The sequence below is a fragment of the Colletotrichum fioriniae genome, assembly GCF_027942845.1.
Source record: "Colletotrichum fioriniae strain IMI 355084 chromosome Unknown scaffold_11, whole genome shotgun sequence".
Taxonomy (NCBI): Eukaryota; Fungi; Ascomycota; class Sordariomycetes; order Glomerellales; family Glomerellaceae; genus Colletotrichum; species Colletotrichum fioriniae.
In genome coordinates, this window is record NW_027076847.1 from 1,616,222 (window position 1) to 1,640,223 (window position 24,002).

At 51.6% G+C, this 24,002-nt stretch overlaps 4 protein-coding genes and 1 non-coding gene across 5 annotated transcripts; 4 read left to right on the forward strand and 1 right to left on the reverse strand.

Moving 5' to 3' along the window:
* Positions 1–1,599: 1,599 nt before the first annotated feature.
* N0V96_009075 (uncharacterized protein) lies at positions 1,600–2,289 on the reverse strand (the record flags this gene model as incomplete). The annotated part of the gene is made up of 1 exon (XM_053189013.1): positions 1,600–2,289. The coding sequence occupies one exon, from the start codon at positions 2,287–2,289 to the stop codon at positions 1,600–1,602; it is 690 nt and encodes a 229-aa protein (XP_053053779.1).
* A 1,049-nt stretch (positions 2,290–3,338) lies between these two features.
* Positions 3,339–4,583, forward strand: ERC1_2 (ethionine resistance protein; the record flags this gene model as incomplete). The annotated part of the gene is made up of 1 exon (XM_065758534.1): positions 3,339–4,583. The coding sequence occupies one exon, from the start codon at positions 3,339–3,341 to the stop codon at positions 4,581–4,583; it is 1,245 nt and encodes a 414-aa protein (XP_065612927.1).
* Positions 4,584–5,293: 710 nt separating this feature from the next.
* Positions 5,294–6,599, forward strand: N0V96_009077 (uncharacterized protein; the record flags this gene model as incomplete). The annotated part of the gene is made up of 2 exons (XM_053189015.2): positions 5,294–5,301; positions 5,849–6,599. The coding sequence occupies 2 exons, from the start codon at positions 5,294–5,296 to the stop codon at positions 6,597–6,599; spliced, it is 759 nt and encodes a 252-aa protein (XP_053053781.2).
* Positions 6,600–13,956: 7,357 nt separating this feature from the next.
* N0V96_009078 lies at positions 13,957–14,055 on the forward strand. The gene has a single exon. It is a non-coding gene; the product is annotated as a tRNA-Leu (tRNA).
* Positions 14,056–20,609: 6,554 nt separating this feature from the next.
* On the forward strand, positions 20,610–22,455 carry N0V96_009079 (uncharacterized protein; the record flags this gene model as incomplete). The annotated part of the gene is made up of 4 exons (XM_053189017.1): positions 20,610–20,970; positions 21,075–21,355; positions 21,437–22,214; positions 22,274–22,455. 4 exons carry the CDS (start codon positions 20,610–20,612, stop codon positions 22,453–22,455), a joined length of 1,602 nt encoding a protein of 533 aa, XP_053053783.1.
* Positions 22,456–24,002: the final 1,547 nt, after the last annotated feature.

A 24,002-nucleotide genomic window follows, 5' to 3' on the forward strand; every position in this document is an offset into this window, starting at 1 on the left:
CGAGCAGAACCCGATAACAGCGATCGTAGACTGACGAACCCGACGATTCTGGGCAACGAAGCGAAATCCGAGCTTAAACTAGGCGGGGGTCGTCTTGATATAGCTTAGTCGCCGGGAAAAGATGTGGATTGGGGCTTGCGGCTTCATCTTGGTCAAAATTGAACTCCAATTCCCATCAGGCAATGTTTACAAACTATCCTGCTTAAATGGCGCCCGCTTGCTCTTGTCAGGTCTTCCCGTCAACTTTCCACAGTCGGAAGCTACTGTCCCTGATCGTATGTACTTGCAAGTCCTTGCCACCCATCACCCTATGCCTTCGAGCCAGAGCCCCTCATGTCTACATGTAGAGAACGGAAATCTACGCCAAGTCATCACCGTGCTTTGCTTGGCTGTGCTCGCGCGTCTGGAGTATCAAGACGCAAGGAATCACCAGAAGAGTGATAAGACCTTGAGTAACAAAACTCCATGTGAAACCTAATCCACCTCACTTGTTAGTCTATGATGCTCTAAGAGACTGGCGGTTACCATACCGACAGCTTCAACCCAAGTATTGATGAACCAAGGGACGAGGAACGCAGAGATCTATAGGCCACATAATACCGAGTAAGCTCATGTCCTTTCTGCACTAGTAATCTCTTGAACTGCATGATGTAGGGAAGATTGCCTCACGTTGTAGAGAACCCCATAGAAGGATATTACTTCCAGAACTCGATCCGGAAACGCAGCGATCGAGTATGTTATCACTGTTACGTTTCCCATCTGCAATCCTGCAGCGACTGCGTCTTACGTTAATTAAGGGTTCCCAGATGAGGAGTTGTTTTCTCACAGATGAAAAGAGCGAGCTCTCCTATCATGTAATGCCAACGGCGATCAATCGAAATACCCCACAAGATGCATCCTCCTGCCCCGAGTAGTGCCGCGGGGTATGCAAGCCATAGATACATGGTGGGTGCGATTATATCATTCTTGCTTCTGGCAAGTCGGGATGCGAGCTTGTCGAGCATCCGACCAGAGCACACAATCTCGATAGTAATAGTGCCTAGGATGAGGCCAAGCCAAAGCAAGCCTTGAGTTTGGGTGCTGAATTGGGCATATGCCACTGGCCCCATTGTAAGGAAAGAGACGACCCTGGACAGACCTGGTTAGACAAAGAACCCTCGCAAAGTTAACACCTATTTTGGGCATTGGACTCTTACCACCAATACTGGAAGAATATGTACGGAATGATTGCACACACGAATCGAGGCTGTGCCACAAGTTTCATGAAGCCGATGGCCGTCACAAACATGCGCCTCTTTGATCCCACTTGAAGCTGCCGTACTTCCTGAGGACTCGTGAGAATAATGAAATAGCAGGGGTGCAAGAAAACTTACCCAGAGCTTCAAATTCTTTGTTCTTCTGACATTATCCAATCCTTGATCCAGTATGACACTATCTGATATCGACTTTCGTGGGTAGAAGGTTTCCGGCAAAAGCGATATCTCGAGTAGGAGTAGGACTCCGTAGGCAATCGCAACGTGATACTGCACCCACAAAATCCCAGCATCAACAACGAACCCTCCGACTATGCTCAATGTCAGGCCTCTTTCTCTTTGGATATCAATCAAACTCACCGAGGGCACCAATCATTCCCCCTACGTCGATGGCCAAGACCCAAAGGCCTGTCTTGAAGCCTCTCTCGTGTTCATATGTGATATCTTGCACAACGGCGAATCCTACACTCAGTGCAGGGCCGGCACCAATTCCTTGGAGGAGACGAAGAATCAGATAAGCGCCATAGGGCAAATTGGCCGCCGTTGAGCAACCAGTGGCTACCAGGGCGACGAGAGCGGTACCAATAAGAACGGGGCGACGACCCCAGATATCGGAGAACCCCGCAAATAGCACAATACCAACGGCTAGGCCAAGCGCTGGGACAGCCAAAGACCAATTGACCTCCGAGTAACTGATGCCGAAGTGCTCTTGCAGCAGCGGAAGTGATGCAACCGGTGCGGTTGTAACATAGATGGACAGGAAGCCGGCGTAAGAAACAATGAACAGCACAAGTGCTTTCTGCAATTTTGACCAGTTCAAAGGATCCAAAGGGTCCGAGTTCGAGTTCGGTTGCGGGACCAGAGGCAGACCGCGTGGGTCAAGGATGACTGCTTGTCCGGACGCTGTATTTGCTGGTGGAAGCGGATGGCCATTGAGAGTCTCCACTCTGGGGGCTTCAGTGTTAATCTGACCGTTATCCTTCATAGTCTTGCTGGGGCTGTCGCGTCTTTTCTTGGAGTCTTTGAGGTTCGACATCGTAAATTATGCTCAGATGGTAGGAGTTTGATGCAACTCAGAAGATTGGGCTATGGATGATATTTGGTTCTCTTGAGGAGACTTGGGAAATCCAAGCCATCCTACCCTTCTTCTCCAATCCTCTAGTCTCTACTCACCCCTCGCACTCTGCCACCCATAAGATCTGATGCGTACCGCCGATAAGCAGCCAACTCACTTTGAGTTACACGTAACCAGTGCCGGCAGATGATATCCGCAATTGTCTCTTCGAGATAAAGAAATATGTTATCTGTCAAGCGCGCTCAAACGGAGGTGTCGTGTCTCACTCCACATGTTTCTTGTTGAGCAATGCCGGATGAGTGCCGCCGGCGGCCTAAGACGATCCGCTTCAGCGGGAAACTGACTCTTTCGAGAAGTTGTTCGACACGGAAGGCCTCGCGGATGTGCCATGGCAGGATCAGCTTACCATTGTAGTGGCGGGTGCGCATGTTGCCACAAGGGCGTTCGGGTTAATAGTTGGGACACTGATGCTTTCCCAAATAGGCAAATTTTCCACCTCTCCCCGGTCCACGACAATGGGCTCCATAAACACAACGTCAGATGTCGATGGGAGTAGCACTGGAACAACTTGCGGATGTTAAGCCTTGGTCTGCGACCCCAGTTTCTTTCGTGTTCCCCAAAATGCAGTCTTTGAGATTTTGGCCACCTTAGACTCTTCTCCAGATCACTAGAGTGCAACTTTTCTTTTCTACAGCGAGCTCAAAACTTTGAGAAACAAACATAACTAAGGTTAGTTTATCTTCAGAATACAATTGTCTCATTCCGGTCTAACACGTAGTTTTACAGACTCAGTCGCCATGCAGCGCAATCCACATACACCCAACTTTACCGAGAGAACATCACTCCTACGCCCAAGATCAGCCACACCTACATCGAACCCGCCCGGCAAGCATGGATTATATCTGCTACGAGAAAGCAAAGCTGGGCTTCAAGAGGTCATTGTTTTGATTCAACTGTCGTTGCCCGTCATCGCTGCTTATCTCTTGCAAAACTCATTCCAAACCGTATCAATGATGCTTGTTGGGCGATTCTACCCCGAAAGTCTATCAGTTGCCGCCTTTTCCTACATGTTCAGCACATGCACCGGCTGGCTCATTGGAATGGGCGGCTCGACAGCTCTCGACACCCTCGCTTCGACTGCTTTCACTGGCTGCGACAAGCACTACACTGGCATTTTGCTACAGAGAGCCGCGATTGTTCTTACGTTATTTTACATCCCGATTGCAGTCATCTGGGTGTATGCCGAGCCCCTCTTTATCGCTCTTGGACAAGACAAATCATTGTCGCATGAGTCGGCTAGGTTCTTGACGCATCTCATCCCTGGTGGTCTTGGATACATCTACTTTGAGATTCTCAAAAAGTATTTGCAAGCTCAGGGGATCGTGCAGCCAGCGACATACATTCTTCTCATCACTTCTCCTATCAGCGCAGGCCTTAACTACTTGCTTATTCAGTCCTCAGACTTTGGTGTCATGGGAGCTCCCCTGGCAACGGGTATCGGCTACTGGCTTTCCTTCCTCGCACTTCTCGCTTACGCACGCTTTGCGAGGGGATACGAGTGCTGGGGCGGTTGGGACAGGCGTTGTCTTGAGAACCTGTCAGCCTTTACTCGTCTTGCTTTCCTCGGATTCGTCCATTTGGGCACGGAGTTCTGGGCATTCGAGATTGTTGCCCTTGTTGCTGGACGCCTGGGCCCGCTGCCGTTGGCGTCTCAAAGCGTTCTCATGACCGCAGACCAGGTTCTTGTTACTATACCGTTTGGCATCGGCGTGGCAATCAGTATCAGAGTCGGCGGGCTGCTTGGTCTTAGAGATAGAACCGCTGCCATCAGGTCCGTCAGAGCAGCCATATTCTTGACTTCAGGGGTAGCTACTTCCGTCATGATTTTGTTGATTGCCAGCAGGTCCAGGTTCGCTGCCATCTTCACACCTGACGAGACGGTAATATCATACACAGCGCGGGTGTTGCCGTGGGTAGCATTTTTTCAAATATTTGATGGACTCAACGGGAGCTGCGGAGGGTCGCTTCGTGGAATAGGAAAACAGAACCTAGGCGCCACCATCAACGCTCTGTCCTACTACATTGTTGCGCTGCCGCTTGGCACTTGGATGGCCTTCTCAGGTTGGGAACTTTCGGGGCTCTGGATAGGGCAGACGGTCGGCATGATCTTAGTTGCGGGGCTTGAACTTGTTGTGATTCTTTCTGTCAACTGGGATAATGAAATTGACAAAGCATTTCAGAGAATAGTTGCCTAGAATACCAACAGTTCATCAGTAGACAATGGCACAATTGCTTTTCAGGAACTTTTGCATGATACGCACAAAGCCTTCAGGTCTTGATGTCTTTTTGTATGCAATCTTTTATCTCTGCCGGCCCCATTGAAGTACATCTATGTGGCTAAGTCGAAAATTCGAGCCAAATGAGTCAATCCATATTGTATTGAGTCGCAGTTTTCGAAGCAAAAATCGGTGTTCTGTCTGCTATCAGTTCTTCCTGCAGCCGCCAGCGAATACGGAAGTTGGAACCATCAGGCACTATGCGACGGTTGCCATGAGCCGGAATGTTTTGACCGCGTCAGGCAGAGACACAGACTCTGAACCCGTCCGATTTGAGAACAGCACTCTTGGATTTCCCTGATATCTGTCCCAGTCAACTTACAGATCGGCAACTCATGGACACGGGGGATCATGGGGTGGGGCAAGCGGACAAGTTTCCGAAGACGGCTAGCTTCCAAATCCTGTGATAAAACGAGACCGACAGCCATAAGAGGCAATACTCAAGAAATCAGAAGGTTGACCACTGGGGAGTTGATGAGTTTTCTGACTTCACTGATGTGCTTTTGTCTACTCAAAAACCATGCTCCGATTCTTTTTTTATTGTTCACTTTTGGCTGGGTCACTCGCTCATGCAGTTCAACGGCCACTGCAGAGCAATGACGGCGCTGTAACGCCCCAGAACTACGAATATGCACGGGTTCCCACCATTCAAGGGGCCCAGGAATACCGCTGACTTACTGTAGGACCATTCTGCGTTCGCAGGTATCACGACTTACGGGCTGCTGCGTCATCTTCCTTGCCTTCAAGACGAGTCTGTTGCTTTTGACATTGCCACTATTGGTTCGTATTCCAATGCAGAAGAGACTGCTTTCTATCATCGTATGTCTGGTTGACTTAACGTTCCAGGTATCCCTTTCGACAGTGGTGTGACCTACCGCCCAGGAGCTCGGTTCGGCCCTTCGGCTATCAGACAAGCTTCTCGCCATCTAACTCTAGCGTAAGTGTCTGGCAGCCATAGAGCCGTTTGGATACCTAGACTGACAGACTGGAAGGGGGGGCTACAATGTGTAGGTTTCGCCGATATATACGCATCCATCTCTCTGACCCCCAAGTATGCAGACCTCAACGCGTGAATCCTCTCAAGTTTTGGGGGCAAGCACTTGACTGTGGCGACATTCAAGCTTCACCGTGAGTAGTACCAACGCGACAGGAGAGATCATGTGTTGGTTTTGACATCGAAATAGCCATGACAAGGAGGTCGCAATGAAAGATATCGAAAAGGGATACACGAGCCTGCTCCAACGCCCAGCCTACACGAAATCACGGACTGCCGAATCGAACGATTTGACAACAATTCCTCGACTTCTCACGCTGGGTGGTGACCATACAATTCTGCTGCCGATTCTTCGAAGCATCCACAAAGTATACGGGCCGGTCAGCATCATTCACTTCGATTCCCATCTCGATTCGTGGAATCCAACGCAAGGAGCGCCATCCGATGCAGCACAAATCACACACGGGAGCTTCTTTTACTGGGCAAACCAGGAGGGCTTGATTTCCAACTCGAGCAATATGCATGCTGGCCTTCGCACGACTCTGTCAGGGCTTGGAGACTATGACGAAGACGAGCTATGTGGCTTCGCGCGCATTGAGGCTCGTGATATTGACGACATTGGCACACGCGGCATCGTCAAGAAGATCATCGAGCGTGTGGGCACCGACAGGCCGGTCTACTTGTCTATTGACATTGACACACTCGACCCTGCCTTTGCTCCAGCAACCGGAACTCCCGAGACTGGAGGTTGGTCGACACGTGAACTACGTGCAATCATTCGAGGTCTCTCTGACGTCAACATAATTGCTGCGGATGTCGTTGAGGTATCTCCAGTATATGACACGAACGCTGAGGTCACATCACTGGCTGCGGCAGACTTGATATATGAGATCATGAGTATTTTTGTGAAGAGAGGTCCGATGACAATGGCCGATGAGTAAAGCTCTGTTATGAGGCTATTTCGAGTTGAAACCATACTGTCTCATTCAGCCTCGGGTTGTCCGGTCTAGACTATTCGATACTGGGCGATGGCGAGTTGTACAATACTTGCACGATTTTGAGATACGATCGAAGGCTGCTTTCCTTAGATAATAATTTCCAACACCTCTTACTCAAACCTTGTTGAGTTCATTGTTGATTGTGTGAGGATTCGTCTGACGGACTCATCGCTGGATATGTGTCTAGTAGGTCAGCCAGCTAGAACTACCCAATGACAGGTTTCAAAGGCGGGGTGTTGCAGAGCTTTTTTCAATTCCCTACTTCCATCTATTCATCCTAGAACAATGAGTTGATGCAGAAGTCCGGATCCACTGTAGCATTTTCGTTAGTAATTACCTCCCTCGAGATTGTTTCGATTTACTCACATTTGTAAAACCAGTCGGGCCACCTGAGCCCAGGGTCTAGATCTCGTACTTGCCATACATGCTCCAACGACAAGCATACGTCTTTGCGATTGTACGTGAGCCCCCTCGGTGTCCGCAACCTTTCCAAAATTGTCCTCCGTGCCTGATCCTCGACGGCTTCGCAGCCAGCGATGAAGAGTGGGAATAGAACGGCGTGAGAAACGCGAGATGCGACCGGAATATTCCCAACCTCGGCCACGATAACCTTCACCTTCTTACGTACCAGCGGCGCTGTAAACGGCATGCCTTTGAGGCGTGCGTAAAACAAGAGAAATGTCGCTGCGTGCATGGCTTCATTCAGAGAACGGAGCTCTTTCGGTTCTGCAGCGTGTGTTTGACAGCGATCCAAGTCGACTTCCCGGGCCATCAGCAGTTCTTCTTCAAGCTTTATCATTTCGTTTCCCATGGCTTGATCCGACAAACTATACTGATCGACGGTCCACTGAGACTTTTGGATATCAAGAAGCTTGGCCAGACGAAGAAGAGGGTTAACGAGACGAGGAGAAAATGCGTATATCGGGTGGTTTAACCAATCGCGAAAGGAGGGCGAATAATTGAGATCAACTTCTTCTGCTCGCATCTCCAAATAGCGATAGATCTTCTCGCTCACCAGTGTCTGAGAATTCTGGAACGAGCATACCGTTGATATGACAGTCCATCGCAGCATGGAGAGTACCAGCTGAACAATTGGTGTGAGAAGATTCGAAGAGGACTGGGGACGTTTGTAAAAGCCGGCGGCAAGTGCGCCTGCAGAACGCAAATACTCTGAGGTTTCAGTATCAACCTGGCCAAAGTGGTGCAGAAATATCCCACAGGCAATCTTTGAGAATACACGTAAAGTCCAGCTTTGGCTCCAAGGTTGGTCAGAGTACGGTTGAGTTTTAAGGGCTACGGAAGCCTTTCTCGAACAATCCCTCACAAGGTGCCGGAAGTCGCCGCCATTTTGGCTGGCGTTGTACTGAAACGCAGCGAAACAGAAAATTGAGCTCCGTAAGCTTTCGTCACAAATCGCCATTTGTGGGATAGTGGCTATGAATGGGTCTTGGGATCCATGGAACCTGGAGAGTTCTTTCTCGTCGAGACACAGAAATCCGTCCTTCGTTATTTGCAAGAAATATTGCCAGAGAAAACGTTTCTCGGGTGATGCGAGCATATCCGGCGGCCAAGGCATCGGACAGTGAGTCATTAGTGTAGAGGCGTGCAAGGATCCTCGGCGATTCCCAGTCATTGGACCACAAGACACCAAGTTTGAATTCATTGCAGAATCATCCAAGACGGAATCTATTGCAAGATCATCCAAGACGGAGTTCATCGCATCGTTCAAGTTTGGGGAGTCCAGGAGCTGCGTATCGAATTCTGGGTCGTCGAAGACAGTAAGTAGTACGTCGTTTGAAGCCGACTCTCCGTACAATTCTGTACTCGTAATTGCTTCTTCGTCTGCGAAAATGGTCTCAAAGTGATGGTTGCTATTACTGATGTCTTGACTGCCAGGAAGGTTGGGCCCCGGAACCTCATTATCAGCGGTGTTGGGGGTTGCAAGCCAGAGGTCAGCGGCTGGATTTCCGGTTAGAGGATCATCGTTACCAGTCTCTGGAAGGGCCTCAGCTGAACGGCGGGCCGTAGACTCAGAATCTGAGACTTGCATCTCCGTTATGTGGCTGCTGGAAGCATGTGTCTGCATGCTTGGCCCCTGATTCTTGGGCTCTTCGGGTGTCCATATCTTGAAGACTTCGAGGTCGCAGGCCAGGTGAGTCTTCAAGCACAGTGAGCATTTCGGGCGTTTTTTATCACACTGCAAACTTCGTTAAAATAGGCTTTCTCTTTGGTGTATGAATCTGGCGATATTGTCGTCAACCAATAGTGATCGAGGTAAGACATACCCTTCGCTTCTTCCGAACGCATTGCGCGCACGCACCCCCTGGTCCGTTTGCTGTGCCTTGTCGGCATGCTTGCAAAGCTGAATGAGACAGAAGATTATATCGGTGGAGTCTCGATGCGGCTTCAAACGTGAGTGGTTTGACAGCGAAAGCATTGCTGCTCGTTTGGTTTGTGATAGGGCAACAATTGGAGGAAAAGAAGTTAACACCTGCCAGGATGGCTCCGGACGGAGGCCGAACCGAGGTGCTTAGGTAACACGCCGGTCCGAAAGCCGTCCCGATCAAGGTTCGAAAGACTCAGTACTCGAATGTCCTAGTAATCTTGCGCTCTGACCGACATTCACATCTCAGATGAACTCTGGAAGACCTATTCAGGTATTTCGGGATCAACTGTGTAACATAGTGCCCTAGCACAAAACGATTTGCGCATCTTCCACTACAAGGCAATGCTCTTCCCGTCAAGGCACACATAATACAGAAAACAAGTGCATTGAAATATTTATCCTGAAGCGGCGCACAGAGATCAAAATGCACCCTTGGTTTCTTCGGAACCTTCAATCTCGCCGTATTGTGGCAACTCTTTCAATGCCTCCTTTAGAATCTTGAAACCTTGGAAGAGATCTTCATCAGGAATGGTTAAGGCGACTCCCAAACGAATGCGACCATTGGGGCCAGGAAAGACGAGTAGGCCTTTGCTAGCGCACAGCAATGAAAACCGGCGGGGAGTAATGTTCTCCGATCTACTTTCGTACTCTGTGTCCAGCAAAATATTCAAGTCTGCGCCGAAAGCGGGACAATATCGCAGCCAGGGGGAAGTTCCACGTCGATGTTTCCGCGCTCCATTTGGCATGGATGTCTTGGGCTCGCTGCTGTAGGTTCTCCTCCTCGTAGATATCCAATGCGGTGGTCACACCTGTGACGGCCATTGAAGACATTGAGAATGTGCTGACTGAGTGGTATGGCTTCATTTTATTCATGACTTCATCGGGGCCAAGCACAAATGAGGTTGGCCAGACACCTCCGGAGATGGACTTGCCCATGGTCACCATGTCTGGTTTGTGCTCGGGTCCCATCCAGTCAGAGCTCAAGAACCTGCCAGTTTTGCAAGAACCCATTCGAACTTCGTCTGCGATGAAGAGGATGTTGTACTGCTTGCATAGCTTCCAGACGCCAATGCAAAAGTTGATCTCTTCCGCCATGGTCCTTGGAAGGGTTAGTAAATTGTTCGAGTGTGTCGCAATGTTCGACGCGGCACTTGGAAGATGACTAGCCTTGCAAGTCCATGAAGTGGCTCCATGATGACGGCAGCGATACGCTCATGCATCTGCTCAAACACCTCTGCATAATCTTCGACATGAAGGTAGCGAAGAACCTTGCCTGTTTGAGGGTTGATGTTGGTCATATTCTTGCTGAAAGTTGCGAATTCTGATCTTCATGTTATTACTTTGACATTTTCAATGGAGATATGATGTGGCGGCCTACCTTCCCAGCCAGCCTCTGGTTCCATGAGAGGCCATACTCCAGAAAGTGTACCGTGGTAGTTATCTGACGTTCCAAGTACAAGAACCTCCTTGGGGTCGATTTTCTTGATGTCGACTCCCCATCCACGCGCCAACTTGCAAGCCGTATCTGTAGCTTCGGAGCCCGACGTCATGGCCAGTATCTTGTCATACCCAAACTTATCACACAAGCGTTTGGCCAGACGAGGCCATCCCTCTGCTTGGCCAGCAATGTTGGCGAGTGTTACTGGGTGAAAGTTAGCACAGCATGACCAGCAGCACAGGTGAAGGTCAGTCGCTGACTTTTCTTAGCTGAGTTGACTTGCGCTTCAAGAAGCCTCGGGTGACATTGGCCAAGGTTGCTGGCGCTAAATCCACAGATGAAATCAATCAACTCGCGCCCATCGGAATCCTTGAGCTTTAGTCAGTCTCAAGGACAAAGACATCCAGTACGGGGTTCATCTTACGCGAACCCGGGAACCTTGCCCAGAGACTAGGTACACTGGCAAAGAGTTGATCCCTCCGACGCTGTAGCCCTTGTTTATCTCGTTCAGTGCACGGCCAGATGCCGGCAGGGGGAGGGAAATTTTGGTTGTAGTGATACTCTCTGACATGGCTGCATATACCTCTCGGCTTGGTTCGCTGGAGCAAGACAACTGAAAGATAGCAAACAGAATTTGTGTTTAATATGGTTCCCAGCTATCTGCGTGCAACAAGATTCATTTGATGCAAACCTTCTCCATCTTCATGAAGGGGGCCTCAGAAGCACACATCGAAATATCCCAGTTGGGAAGTTTTACCACCAAAATCGCAAAAGCCACGTCCCGTTGCCAGTCCTTCGCTACAGAGTAAGTAGTGACTTGCGAAGACGCAAATGTAGAAGGCTATGCTGCCCCGGCCGATGGCCAGAATTCTGTCGACCGGGCATGGTATGCGATAGACTTCCGCGGTGGAGGCGGGCAGGCGTATCTGCGTACCGATTAGGGATTAGGAGCCACTAGTATGATTGCCATTTTTCAGCTTGCGAGATAGAAACATCAGAAAGCATGATATTTGTCATTATCGTCATGCACGCGGAAAATCTACTCCTTCCGACCCATGAACGATGGTCACGCGGTCATAGCAAGAGGATGCATCGAGCTTCGGTGGAAAAGTTGCCCAAAACGGACTGGTCTTGCTCCGGGCTTCTCCGCAAATCTTCATCAGCACTACAAGTTGCGATTCATGTCAATTACCCTATCGAAGTATTTTTCTTGTGCATGCCTGTCCTCATGGGATCGAGATTAGATATTAGACAGATAAGATATTAGGCAGAGTGTTGTTTAGGTTGTGGATGTGGCAATCTCATGATGTTTCCCCTCCATCTGACATCCCGCGGCCTGCGCCATGAAAGTTATCCAACTTTCGTGAATAAACTAGCATGGCGATAGTTATTTAGATGTGGCAAGCTGCCTAGCGAAAGAGGTTACGAACCAGAAAAGCCAACAACCATCATCACATAGAATATCCATTGCGAGCTAAGCTCTACCTCTTCCTCGTTCTCCTCTGACCACAAATTACTCCAATCATGCCCTGGGAACTGCTCACCCCGCAGCTTATCTCGGTCAGCCGGAACCAGATCGCACTCCTTGCGTGCATCTTCATCGCCGCTCTATGGATACGGACTCTCCATCTCCAGGCGACAACTAAAATCCCTGGCCCTTGGCACTTGAAGTTCTCAAGCATATTTGTCAGATATCGTGAACTCTTCGGTCAGAAAAGAGTGTGGGTTCACAACCTACATCTTCGATATGGTCCCGTCGTTCAAGTCGCGTACAACGAAGTCTCGTTCGCAAGCTACACAGCAGCAAAGCAAATCTACGGCTCTGGGAGTAAGGATTTCCCAAAGACGGAGTTATACTCTCTGTTCCAGCAAGACGGTCACATGTAAGTGCCCCGCCGAGGGGTTGTTCTTGGGCACTTTTCGCACTCATGAATCTGACGTATACAGCAACCTGTTCACAGCCCTTGACTCGGACACTGTATGACAATCCCTTTGAGACATAAGCTATGTGCTCTATGGCTAACGTAACCGATTATAGCATAGCACTATACGGCGCCATCTCGCTGACCGGTACTCGAACTCGTCGGTACTCCGACCTCAGATCATCGAGATGATAGACGAGCGGGCAGAGGCCTTTGGGACGGTGTGTGCGGCATCAGATACGGCAGACATCTACGTGAGGTCCCCGAGGTCACCCGCATGAATAAGGATATTGACTTCGTGCGATTCATTCTTAGTTCTACTTGCATGCATACGCTCTCGATTGCGTGACTGGGATGCTGTTTCATCCTCATAGAACAGACTCACTTATCGACGCTAGTGACCAGCGGATGGTCAAGCTGCTATCTTATGCCAAAACTCGAGAAGGTAGATTCATCGAATGCGTTTTCGAGCCAAAAGAAAAGTCGCTGAGATACGTTCTAAACACTGACAAGTCACGTAGTAACAGTCCTGCACCACTATCTTCCTCTACTATCACCACTCTGGGAGGCCCTGTTCCCGAAGCTGGTCGATCTGGAACAAGGAAGCAACTTTTTGCGAAAGTTTGTGCAAGACTCATTGGAAACCGGAGATCACTCCGACTTCACCGTGGCACGAAAGCTTCTAGAATCGAGCCATGTAAGCAGGCCCCTGGCAGAAGCTGAATGCCTGGATCACATTGGCGCTGGGATCGAAACTACAGGTGACACCTTGTGCTGGCTCATTTGGGAGCTCTCTCAGCCCAAACACGAGGGGAAAGTCCAAAAACTTCACGACGAGCTAGTCGAAGCAGGGAATGAACGGCCTCTTCACGATCTGCCCTATCTCAGCGCTGTCGTTCAGGAGGGCTTGCGTTTATTTGCCCCAGGAACGATGTCGCTTCCACGTTACGCGTCAAAACAAGGCGCCTTCATTGATGGGTATTTCATCCCTAAGAATACGATCGTGGCGTGTAACTCATTTAGCATGCATCGCCTGGATGAGAGAACATTCCCGGACGCATGCCAATTCGTTCCTGAGAGATGGTTGGATTCGGAAGATAACACTGATCGACAACGTTTATTTTTTGCCTTTGGGCTTGGTCCACGGACTTGCATTGGGCGGCAGTAAGCTTGAACATTTCATTCACCTCGAGTTATATGTACTTGGTCAAGCGGTGAATCGCTAACGTAATGTGCGCTTTATAGTCTCGCTATGGCTGAGATGAGAGCTTGCTTGAATGCAGTCTACTCCAAGTATCGTACGAGACCCGCCCCGGACATGCGGTCGAGTATGGAAATGGACGATCAAGTTCTGACATCCCGTCCTCGAGATTTGTCTTGCAAAACACAGTTTGTACCTTGGGACCCAGAGGTGTGATTCACCAGAGCGCCTTCACAGGATGCAGGTGGCTACCGTATGTTACTTGGCAATCTGGCATGGGTAGGGTAAGGTAGCTTGGAATATGAGCCCCAATCTGTCGACAAACATCAACTTCCAGAGTTCTTCTCAGGTATGGAAGGGTGGCCGAGTTGGTTATGGCGCCAGGTTAAGGTCAGCTTAACATCTATTTCCTGGTGGGGCAACCCGCGCGAGTTCGAGTCTCGTCCCTTTCAAGATCATCTTTTTGCATGTCGTGGAGATATCGATACCCATTTTCCAATGATTTTTGGTGCGAATTTGACGAATTCGGTGAATTCCGCCGATGCGCCTTTTTTTGGGTACGTACATTGAGAATTGAGTTCCGTCTGCAGAAATTGTTAGTGCAACGGAACGGACCAGTAGATGGGGCAGAAACGGCTCAGAGTGGGGCCTTCGGATACGAGGGACCTGTGAGAACTCTGCACCGGTGGGGCCGTCACCGACAATATGCCGTGGACCAACCAGGGACGGTATTTCCTAGTGCACAGGCCACTTTCTCACCCGATTCATTCCCGATGGTGGGTCCGGGCCTGGATTGATGTTTGCCCCATTCCGGACGTCCTCCGACCGGTCTTCCCAGCTTGTTGTCGAATTGTCTCCACGCAGATGTTACACTCGCTGAAATTGTTGGAACGCGCCATCATTTCATGAAGATTACGCTGCTGCTGCCTTAGCCTCGGGGGGCAACGGGGGACCCAAGCGACCCAAGAACCTCAAAATACAGGGGCGATGGATGCTGCAGGCACGTGCGCACTGCGCTGGGCCGCCTAGTGCTCTAGTCCACTGTCAGCGGTGCAATGTACCGAGGTGAAACGCGGCATTTTGCACTGAATATTGGGACTGAAGAAGACATCAAGTCAAAGAGACCTGTCGGAGCGGCAGAGCAATTGTTGAGACTCGACAGTTGTTGCTGGTTACTGGTGGTCCTGTTCTTGGCCAACCGTTGCCGACCGTTGCAAATACGCAACTTTGTGGATTCGAGCTTCTTGGACGACATGGCCTTTTTCTCGTGCGGACTTGCTCTGCTCCGCAATGCCTTGTCTTGCATCGTATCCTATTGCTGCGCGTCCCCATTGCCTTCTCGTAATCGTTAACCAGACCGCATCAGATCCTGGATACTGTAGTCAACAGTTGGCCATGCGCGGCGCATTTGAGCGTCAGGTCTCTTGTCTCGTAAAATCACAGCTGTGCCGCTTGCTGCTCATCGCGATCGGCACAGAAATTGGACGTCGGATGCTTTTTCGCAGACACCGACCACGTGAGCGGTGAAAGCAGTTTCGTCTCCGATCAATATGCTCGACGGATGCGCATGCCGCCCAGATAAGAGCATGGCTTACGACTGTCGACCTCCAAGCGATGCCGTATCTTTGGGTTGTTTCCGAAGATCTGGCCGCAGACTTGTTTCGTAAAGCTAACTGCGTCTTATCTTGGGCGATAGGCGATTGCTGTTTTCGAATGGCGGCCAGGCAACCAGGAGCGACAAGGGGTTCAAGGGGATTCCTCGGCGTCCACATTTCCATCCTTGAGCCTCGAGATAAGCAACTACAGCAGTCTGGGGTTTCGGTAGGTCCCCCACGCAGTAATGGAGGAGGCCCCTTTCCGCCCCTACACCGAGTGGGCTTATTGATGGCCACGGTCAGCAAAGTCCCCGTAACGTATCCGTCCGGTTAGTCGTACATTGCGCGGATGAGCAGGATGTCTTTCCCCGAGTCCCTGGTCTGAATGGTAAGCTACGCCGTATGCTTTACCGAGGCGGGTGTTTGGCGGCGATGGTCCTATCTTCGAGGCGCGCTGGCGCGGTCTGCGACAAGTTGACATCTTGGTCAGGAGACACTTGTGGCGTTATCAAATCAGTTTCCCGGCGTGTAGGCACCGTGTTTGTAAATGTCGGGATGGCCATTGGTCTCGTCTAGTCTATACCGGATGACTTTCCTGGATTCGGGAAGACGTCGCGTGATCTGCGTAGGATGCATATTCCCGAGGCCTAGAAGTCGGTAGTTGGAGATGTGTTCAGGGCTAAACGTCGTCGTCACTCCTGTCAGGGAGGCCTTCTTGTCGGCCGCCTTCGTTCTTGCAAGTACCTTGCTAACAGGTTCCAGAGTCGGTAGTCCGTAGAGCCGGAGCAAATGTTTCTCTGCCTATCAGCAGCCCATGGTGTATCGATGCCCTTTGTAGTCCAGCACGCTGTGTCAAGGATCTGTTCCGATGAGATGTTGGTTGCTTCATCTCCAGAGCTGCGAGAGCTTCGCCGGCTCTCAGCGTTCCTTGTCTCGCTTTATGCCATTGTAGATTACTCGCACGGGTGGTGTAGCCGGTATATGGCAGAGTAAAGCTTACATACCTTAGGAGGGATGACTTGGTCTATGCCTCGGTCCCGGTCGATGGCAAGGATTCGAGATTCAAGGATTGATGCAGCCGTAGTTCGCATACCGGATTCTAGCTGACATGGACATGTCCGGAGGAGCAAGGGGTAAAGGCCTTCGTCAATGGAGTATGGGAGAATTTGGCGATGGCCCAAGGAAAGATGGAGGCACGCACCAGAGAGATGAGGTTGTCGCAAGGCTGGAGAGGATCCAAGGCGTCGGTGGACGGGAGGAAGGCGCAGGTGGGTCTGGTCACTCTCAGCCTTGAGGAAGCCACGATGCGAGGCAGGCGCGAGGACGGAACATGCGTACCTTCCGTTTGTTTCTCTTGAATACCTAAGGTACCTATCGCAGATGAAAAGAAGGGAAGGTGCAATGCAAGGTACTTCTTCTTGAGATGTACCTTCCTCCCCATTCCATCTGCATCTGAACGCAACCACGTGCTTCCGATCCGACGACATCTTGCCGCATTTCTCAGGCCCGCGGTGGATGTACCTGAGGTATTCGTAAGGTCAGGCACGGAGGTTCACTCCACTCGACTTCATGTCGAAATACGCCAGCGAACATGTTTCTCTTGGTCGTCAACTCCACGTCGCATTCCGCTCTCAACGACAGCTGTCGTGGTCTTGGCGTCTTTAAACAACCTTCCTCACTCGAAGACCTACAGCGGGGTTCCCTATTAGACGCCCTCCCGTCCTGGACTATGTACTCCCAAGTCCGACTCCCCCATGTACCTTGCCTTGCCCTCTCGCATGGCCATCTGCTGCGCTGCACTGCAACGGAGAATCTAAACGCAGATCTCTCCCAGGGCAAATGTTGGTTCTTGGGTGCTGTTGGTCACCGCCATGTGATGTTCTCGCTAATTTGTTTCCAGCTGCGGCTCAGCGGCACCTAAATGTTTTGACGTACGGGAGCGAAGGATGAGGAACCGTTCTCGAGACCCTGCGCGCGTGTCTGCGGGCGTTCAACCAGCCTTACCAAAGCCACTGACCAGGTACACCTATCTGTACGCTGGTATCCTTAGGTATTCTGCATACGAGTTCTCAAATTCAACGTCGCTTCGTCCAAATGGCTTTCGGCCGTGGTTGTGTTGGCCTCTCCGGAAAGGCAGTCGACCCTTTTACTTTCTCCGAATCATACACTATCTCTTGGGTCTCCGCCAAGCAATTTGTCGGTCTGCACTCGGTGTGTTCAATCTCGCTCTCGCCAATCCCCACTTCACCAGCGACCGTCATCGCGGCACCACACCCGCTTCCATCACAAGCCAGGCGTTGCGCATTTTGCCGCACTCGCTACGACTCATTGGAAAGCCATTGAGCTGATCATGATGCAAGGCTATCGATTTGTTCCATCATTCCATTTCAGCCTTTCCCCGGATTCGATACGTATATACGTATCGTGAGTGTGCCCCTCCTGTTCAGCCTGGCAGTGGACAGGGTCTTCAGGGTCCAAGGGTACCAATTGCGCCATCAGCGAGTCTTCAGGCTTCAGCGCAAGTGGACGACCCAGCTTGGCGGGACAAACGTCGACGTCCTTGTCGCGTGTGCTGCGATCGGGTGTCATCCTCCCCCGGACTGGCCTGGCTTTCCTCCACCAAATAGCCGGGTTTGGCGCTGAGCCAGCTCGACAGTTGCGTCTTGGTCCCTCGGAAGAGCTGAGGGAGAAATTCTTGGCTTGACGACTCGTCTATCTTTCCCATCAAGGAATCGACCGCCTTCCTCGCATCCCGACGACAAACATGAATGGCAGGCAGACAAGCCACCGACGATTGTCACCGACAAGTATCTCACCCGCGTTAAGCCGGCGCAGAGATACTCTTACGTACGACTCGGCTTGGCTCTAACTTGGTGCGGCAGGTGGGCGGATCATCACTGGAGCCCCCTCTGTGACATCAGCACCTATTCAGGGCCTCCTCAGAGCAACTTCAGAACCACTTCCCACGGGAGCTTGCAGGCCTCACGATCCTAGTGGGCTTGGTTGTACCAGGGAATTGTTCAAGGTGTGCCCCCCGACCCTGTGTTGGCGCGCAGAAACAGCCTTAGAATTCCCTGTGCAGGACGGGGATAGCCCCTGTCTCCCCCCCATCTGCTCCAGTCTCCTCCATTTTCCTCCATTTCTCTCCCTTTTCTCTCCATCCAAGCGCGTCCACTTGGCTCACTTTTCAAACGCTTACTCGCTCGCTTTGCGACCGCCGACCGTGTCGTCCTCCACCGCCATCGGGATCAAGACGGCAAGACGGAAGATTGAGAGACTCCACGACTCGCACCGGGCGAACCAACGGTCTGCATTTGCGTGGAGAGCATGCGGCGCTAGTCGGGCAACTTGGACCACAGCACTACGTCATTACGCATTATGTGCTTTGAGCAGGTCGAGGATGGAGGACTGATGGAGAAATGGATCATTTCTTTGCTGTCTCAGAGGTTGACGATTTTTTTTGTGCTGCCACCTCTACACTAGGCACTCGGTCCCTGATGTTTCCCCTCGACAGGACGAGGATTAGTAGACGTGGAGCGCAAGCCGCCACCACGAACCGCCATAACGTGGAGCGTTGGAGCCTCATCCGACGCCTCGCGGCTTCACGGCTCCTCGGGGTCCTCACTTTCGGCGCCGACGGGAGAGGGGAAAAGAGGAGAGTTTCTGAGGAGAAACCTGGAAAAGAGCGTCGACAAAGTCGCAATTCTCAAAGTACCTACCCATTGCCAACAAGGACGGATAGCTTGATTATTCGTACATCGCCCCCAACCCACCGGTGCGGGACAAGTTACAACACACATGCGCAAGAAGCCGCGAAGAACACACGAAGAATAATGCCTCCATGGGTTCCTAGCGCCAGCTAGCGGACAGCCAAACCTTGACCACTTGTCGAACCGCGGCACTGTAGTGCGGAAAAAGGATTTGCAAGTCTCAATGTCTCGCCATCCCGCCGCCACTCTCCAGAGTCCATGGACTCTCAGGCCTAATCCAAGTCGTGCGACACACAGGCGCGGACCAATGTCCAAAGGGCCGCAGCCCAATCAGCTGATGATTACGGATACAAGGCAGAGGAAATGCAAATGCAAATGCAAGACAGGCTGACAGGCTAGAGCCCAAAGTACCGCCGATAAATCCCAATTACCTTGGATCGGGTGTTCCAACGATGGGCTCAATATGCTTTAGACCTGCTGTCGATAGCGCGGGACAAATTACCGCAACCAGGCCCAGAGCCGACACCGTCTGGCTCTACACGCGCTCTTACAGGCTCAATTCTTCGGCCTGGGTCTTGGCACCACACCAGATACAGCTGTTGCGAGCGATGCGATGCTTGAATGCTTCGATACGGCTACCGCTGGCCACATGCCAGGCACCTCAGCTCTTTTCTCGGCCTTGCCTTGCACGGGCGTTGCGTTGCCCTTCACTGTGCCGCAGGACGTCGTCCGTAAGCGAGACAGCGCCCATGCTACCCGCGCTGACTGCCCGGCAAGTCTTGGGAGGTCAGAGTGTGTGGGCAACAAGATTGCTGTGGCACCGGTCGAATCCACCGGGGACCCCGAGTCAGACCAAGAGGCCGCGAGAGATAAACAGACGCAAGTTGAGGGAACCTACGCTAAGAAACCCTTCATCGACATTGTGCGAGCCCGCCCACGCCCAGCAGTGCACACGGCGCCTGGTATCCTGTATGGACAGATAGGTACAGGGACACCACTGATAGGACGAGACATGCGACTACATACGGACGGACAAGGGGCTGAGAGAGGGGGGCAAAGGACATGGACATGGGCATGGGGGGTGTCGAAGGTACACTACAACTCTTTGGGGGTTTGGTCCCGCAGCCCACGTCCACGTCCAATGAGAGGGACGTCATTCACCCATCCCGGCGAACGCGACACCAAGGAGTGAGAGAGAGAGGAACCGAATGATAGCCCAGTACGGGACGGCACTGACTGGAAGTTGTACTGCGTACAGTGAGGAGTGATGAGGAAGAGTGAGGAACTGAGGACTGCCTCAACTCAATCGAGACCTTCCCTGCCGGCTGTCTGTCTGTCAATCTGTCTCCGGCAGCCTGTCTGTCTGATTTGTCTCGTTTGTCTATTTTTTTCGACCCTTGCCGATTTTTGCCTCTTTTTCTTTTCCTCCTTCCTTTTAAAGTCTTCGTCTTCCCATCTCCTCGGCTCTGGAATACTTCAGTTCCAGTTACACACGGCCGATCCTCCCCCAAATTAAACTTCCCTTCCTCTTGGCTTTCCAAAACGCATAAGGCCTTCACTGTCCCTCATGTCAATTGGAAGAGTCGTCTCACGTTTTTAACCTTTCTCTCCTCTCCGGTCCTCCCTCTCATCGCCTCGGAGCCCGATTTTGGCTTGCTACTCGACAGATAGTATTGTCAAACAACATCAAGGGCATTCATCATGGCGCATGTGCTCTCGCAAGACCCCGGTGCCCGCGAGCACGATCTCGGCTTCAACAAGGGCGATATCAAAGATGGCTACACTACCCGACCCTCCCGTTCCGACGATGGCGGTGCCGACAACATGCTCGAGTCTCTGGGCTACAAGCCCGAGCTCGAGCGTAATCGCTCAACGCTGCAGGTCGCCTTCATGTCCTTCGTTCTCGCTGCTATCCCCTACGGTCTCGCCACTACCATGATCTACCCCTTGGCTGGCGGTGGTCCGGTGAACATTATCTGGGGATGGCTCGGCGTGTCTTTGATCATTATCTGTGTCGCTGCCTCGCTCGGTGAAATTACCAGTGTCTACCCTACTGCCGGAGGTATTTACCAACTTTTCTCTCCCGTCATGTTCGCCGTTGAGGCGGCCGGCCGGCTCCGACATTCGCCAAATCCGGACTTTATGCTGACGACTTCTGCTCGATAGGTGTCTACTACCAAGCTTTCATGCTGTCCTCTCCCAAGTACCGCCGCGTGGCCAGCTGGATTTGCGGCTGGTTGTACGTCGTGGGAAACATTACCATCACCCTGGCCGTGAACTTTGGAACTGCTCTGTTCATCGTCGCATGCGTCAACGTTTTCGAGTCGGAACCTGGTGTCGGCGTCCTTGCCGGCGAGCCGTACCAGGTTTTCCTCATCTTCCTGGGTTTGACCTTCATTTGCAACATTGTGTCCTCGCTCGGCAACAAGTGGCTGCCCATCCTTGATGTAAGAATGATTCTGCTCCCGTGTGCTCGGTGTTGTCTGGTTTGTGTGAAATGAAAGCGTACTAAACTTTTCGTGACTTAGTCCGCCGCTATTTTCTGGACATTTGCTGGTGTCTTCGCCCTCATCATCTCCGTTCTCGTTGTTGCCAAGAACGGCCGTCACGATGCCAAATACGTCTTCACCCACTTCGAGGCCAACTCCGGATGGCCCGATGGATGGTCTTTCTGCGTCGGTCTCCTTCACGCCGGATACGCCACTTCGTCCACTGGCATGGTTATCTCCATGTGCGAGGAGGTCAAGAAGCCCGCTACTCAGGTCCCCAAGGCTCTCGTCCTTACCGTCTGCCTCAACACCCTGGCCGGTCTCCTGTTCCTCATCCCCCTCGTTTTCGTACTCCCCGACATCACCTACTTGATCAACTTGGCTTCCGGTCAGCCCGTCCCCGCCATCGTCAAGGATGCCATGGGAACCTCTGGCGGTGCCTTTGGACTTCTCTTCCCCCTTATTGTTTTGGCCATCCTTTGCGGCATTGGTTGCACAACCGCCGCCTCTCGTTGCACCTGGGCTTTCGCTCGTGACGGTGCCATCCCTGGTTCCCGCTGGTGGAAGGAGGTCCACCCCAAGCTGGACGTTCCCTTGAACGCCATGATGCTCAGCATGGTTGTCCAGATCATTCTCGGTGTCATCTACTTCGGCTCCAGCGCTGCCTTCAACGCCTTCTCCGGTGTTGGTGTCATTTGCTTGACTGCCTCGTACGCTATTCCCATTGGCATCAGTCTCTTCAACGGCCGCACCCACCTTGTCGGCAGCCCCTTCAACCTCGGCAAGTTTGGTGTTGCCGCCAACGTCATCTCTCTTGGTAAGTGCAAACTACAAAACGGATCGAACAATTTGGTACAAAAACTAACTCTTTGACAGCCTGGTCTGCTCTTGCCATGCCCTTGTTCTGCATGCCCACCTTCGTCCCCGTCACCCCCACGACCATCAACTATGCCCCTGCCGTCTTCGTCGCCGCCTGCCTCATCTCCGGAGGATGGTACTTTGCCTGGGGCAAGAAGAACTACGCTGGACCCCCTACCAACGAGGAGCCTGCCTTCTAAGCTCTCCACAGAAACGAACCGGAGGGAGTCCGGAACAGAGATGATCAAAGGCCGAAATGTTTTGAGCTGTTGAGCTCCCTCTGGTCGAATCACAAGAAAGTATCGACAACAAGTACTTGGCAACGGTGTGCATCCACATGGGTCTTCTTTCACACTTGGAAACAGTGAATTAGAAGCAAACCCATTGGCAACATTTTGCTAAGAGGCGCCTACGGATTATGGCGCATCAGGCAAGGATACCAACAAAAAAAAGAGAGAGTCGAAGGCGGTCATGTACATAGGAATGATACCCCCAGTGCTTAAATTCAAATTTTCAGTTACAACATGTCTTCTCTTGCTATTGTGAATTATTCGGTAGCGCCGTTGCAATTAACTCAGCATAAAATCAGTTTGCGTACTCGAATATCGATACCAGCTTTTGAGGCCATTCATAGCTGTCAGTCCCAAATCTGCCGAGCCTTGCCATCCAAGCGTAGAGCATTGATGAAACAACACATCACCGAGGTAATTCCGGTCACCGGTCACAAAAGTCAATCCCCCAGCTTTCGTCTGATCAAAAGAGACGTTGGGAAATTTACGCCCAGCCAAACAATCGACACTGTACTGGACTTGTACAGAGCGGACAGGGACTACCCTTAGTACCCTCTTCCGTGCCTCCATTTCCCCCCCTTTTCGGGAGGAGATTTTCACTGCAGTATTTTTTTCTCTTTTCAATGGAGTCGTTTTTCTGGGTCCCCGTTAGAGAAGCGTTGAACTTGTCAAATTGCCAAGAACCTCCATTCCGGCCGCCTTGCACACCCGCCCCCATGGGGGCACGGGGGCAAGCCAAACCAGACTGGGATGATACAGGCGGTTTAAAGGATTGGGAGTCCAGGAAAGAGGTGATCCTCCTTTTCTTATGCCAAATTTGGCTACAATAAAGGTGAAGGTGGGAGGAGTTCCCGGGAAATTTTGATCTAGAGAGAGAGCAACGGCATTGGATGGGACGTGTGTGGTGAAACAGTGCCTGGGTGTGGGCTCGCGCGGTCCCTCAGATACATACAGTCCTTGAGTAAAGGGACCAGCAGCCAACAGCAGTGATGTTGGAACTCTCCTCTCAACTCAACCAACGTCCTTTGCATACCCGGCCCCGCCCAAGGTTACCCGTTGAACGCCGACCGCTCCTTCATGTCGAAAACGGGGTGGGGAACGCGGTCAGCGGAACTTGTCCGGTGGATTTGCCGTGTTTGATTTTTCTTTCGTAGTGTGGTTGTTCGTGGCTGAGCCTGATTTTGATGTGAGAAGCTCGGGACACTCGGTGACTTTTGTTACTTTTGTGCGCGGACTCTCGACTCCAGGGGAGTGAACATGGTGAAGGGAATTGTTCCTTCGTACGGCATGAAAGTCCACTCACACGTAAAACGTCCCCTTCGCATCCCACAGCCTTGTTTTTCTGCTTGATTTGTTCTCAAGTGTGTAGATCCAGGGTCCCAGGGCTTGTCCCTCGATAGAACGTGCTGGGTATCGATACATGACCTGAATCTTCTGCAACGGGTCGATCCAATGTG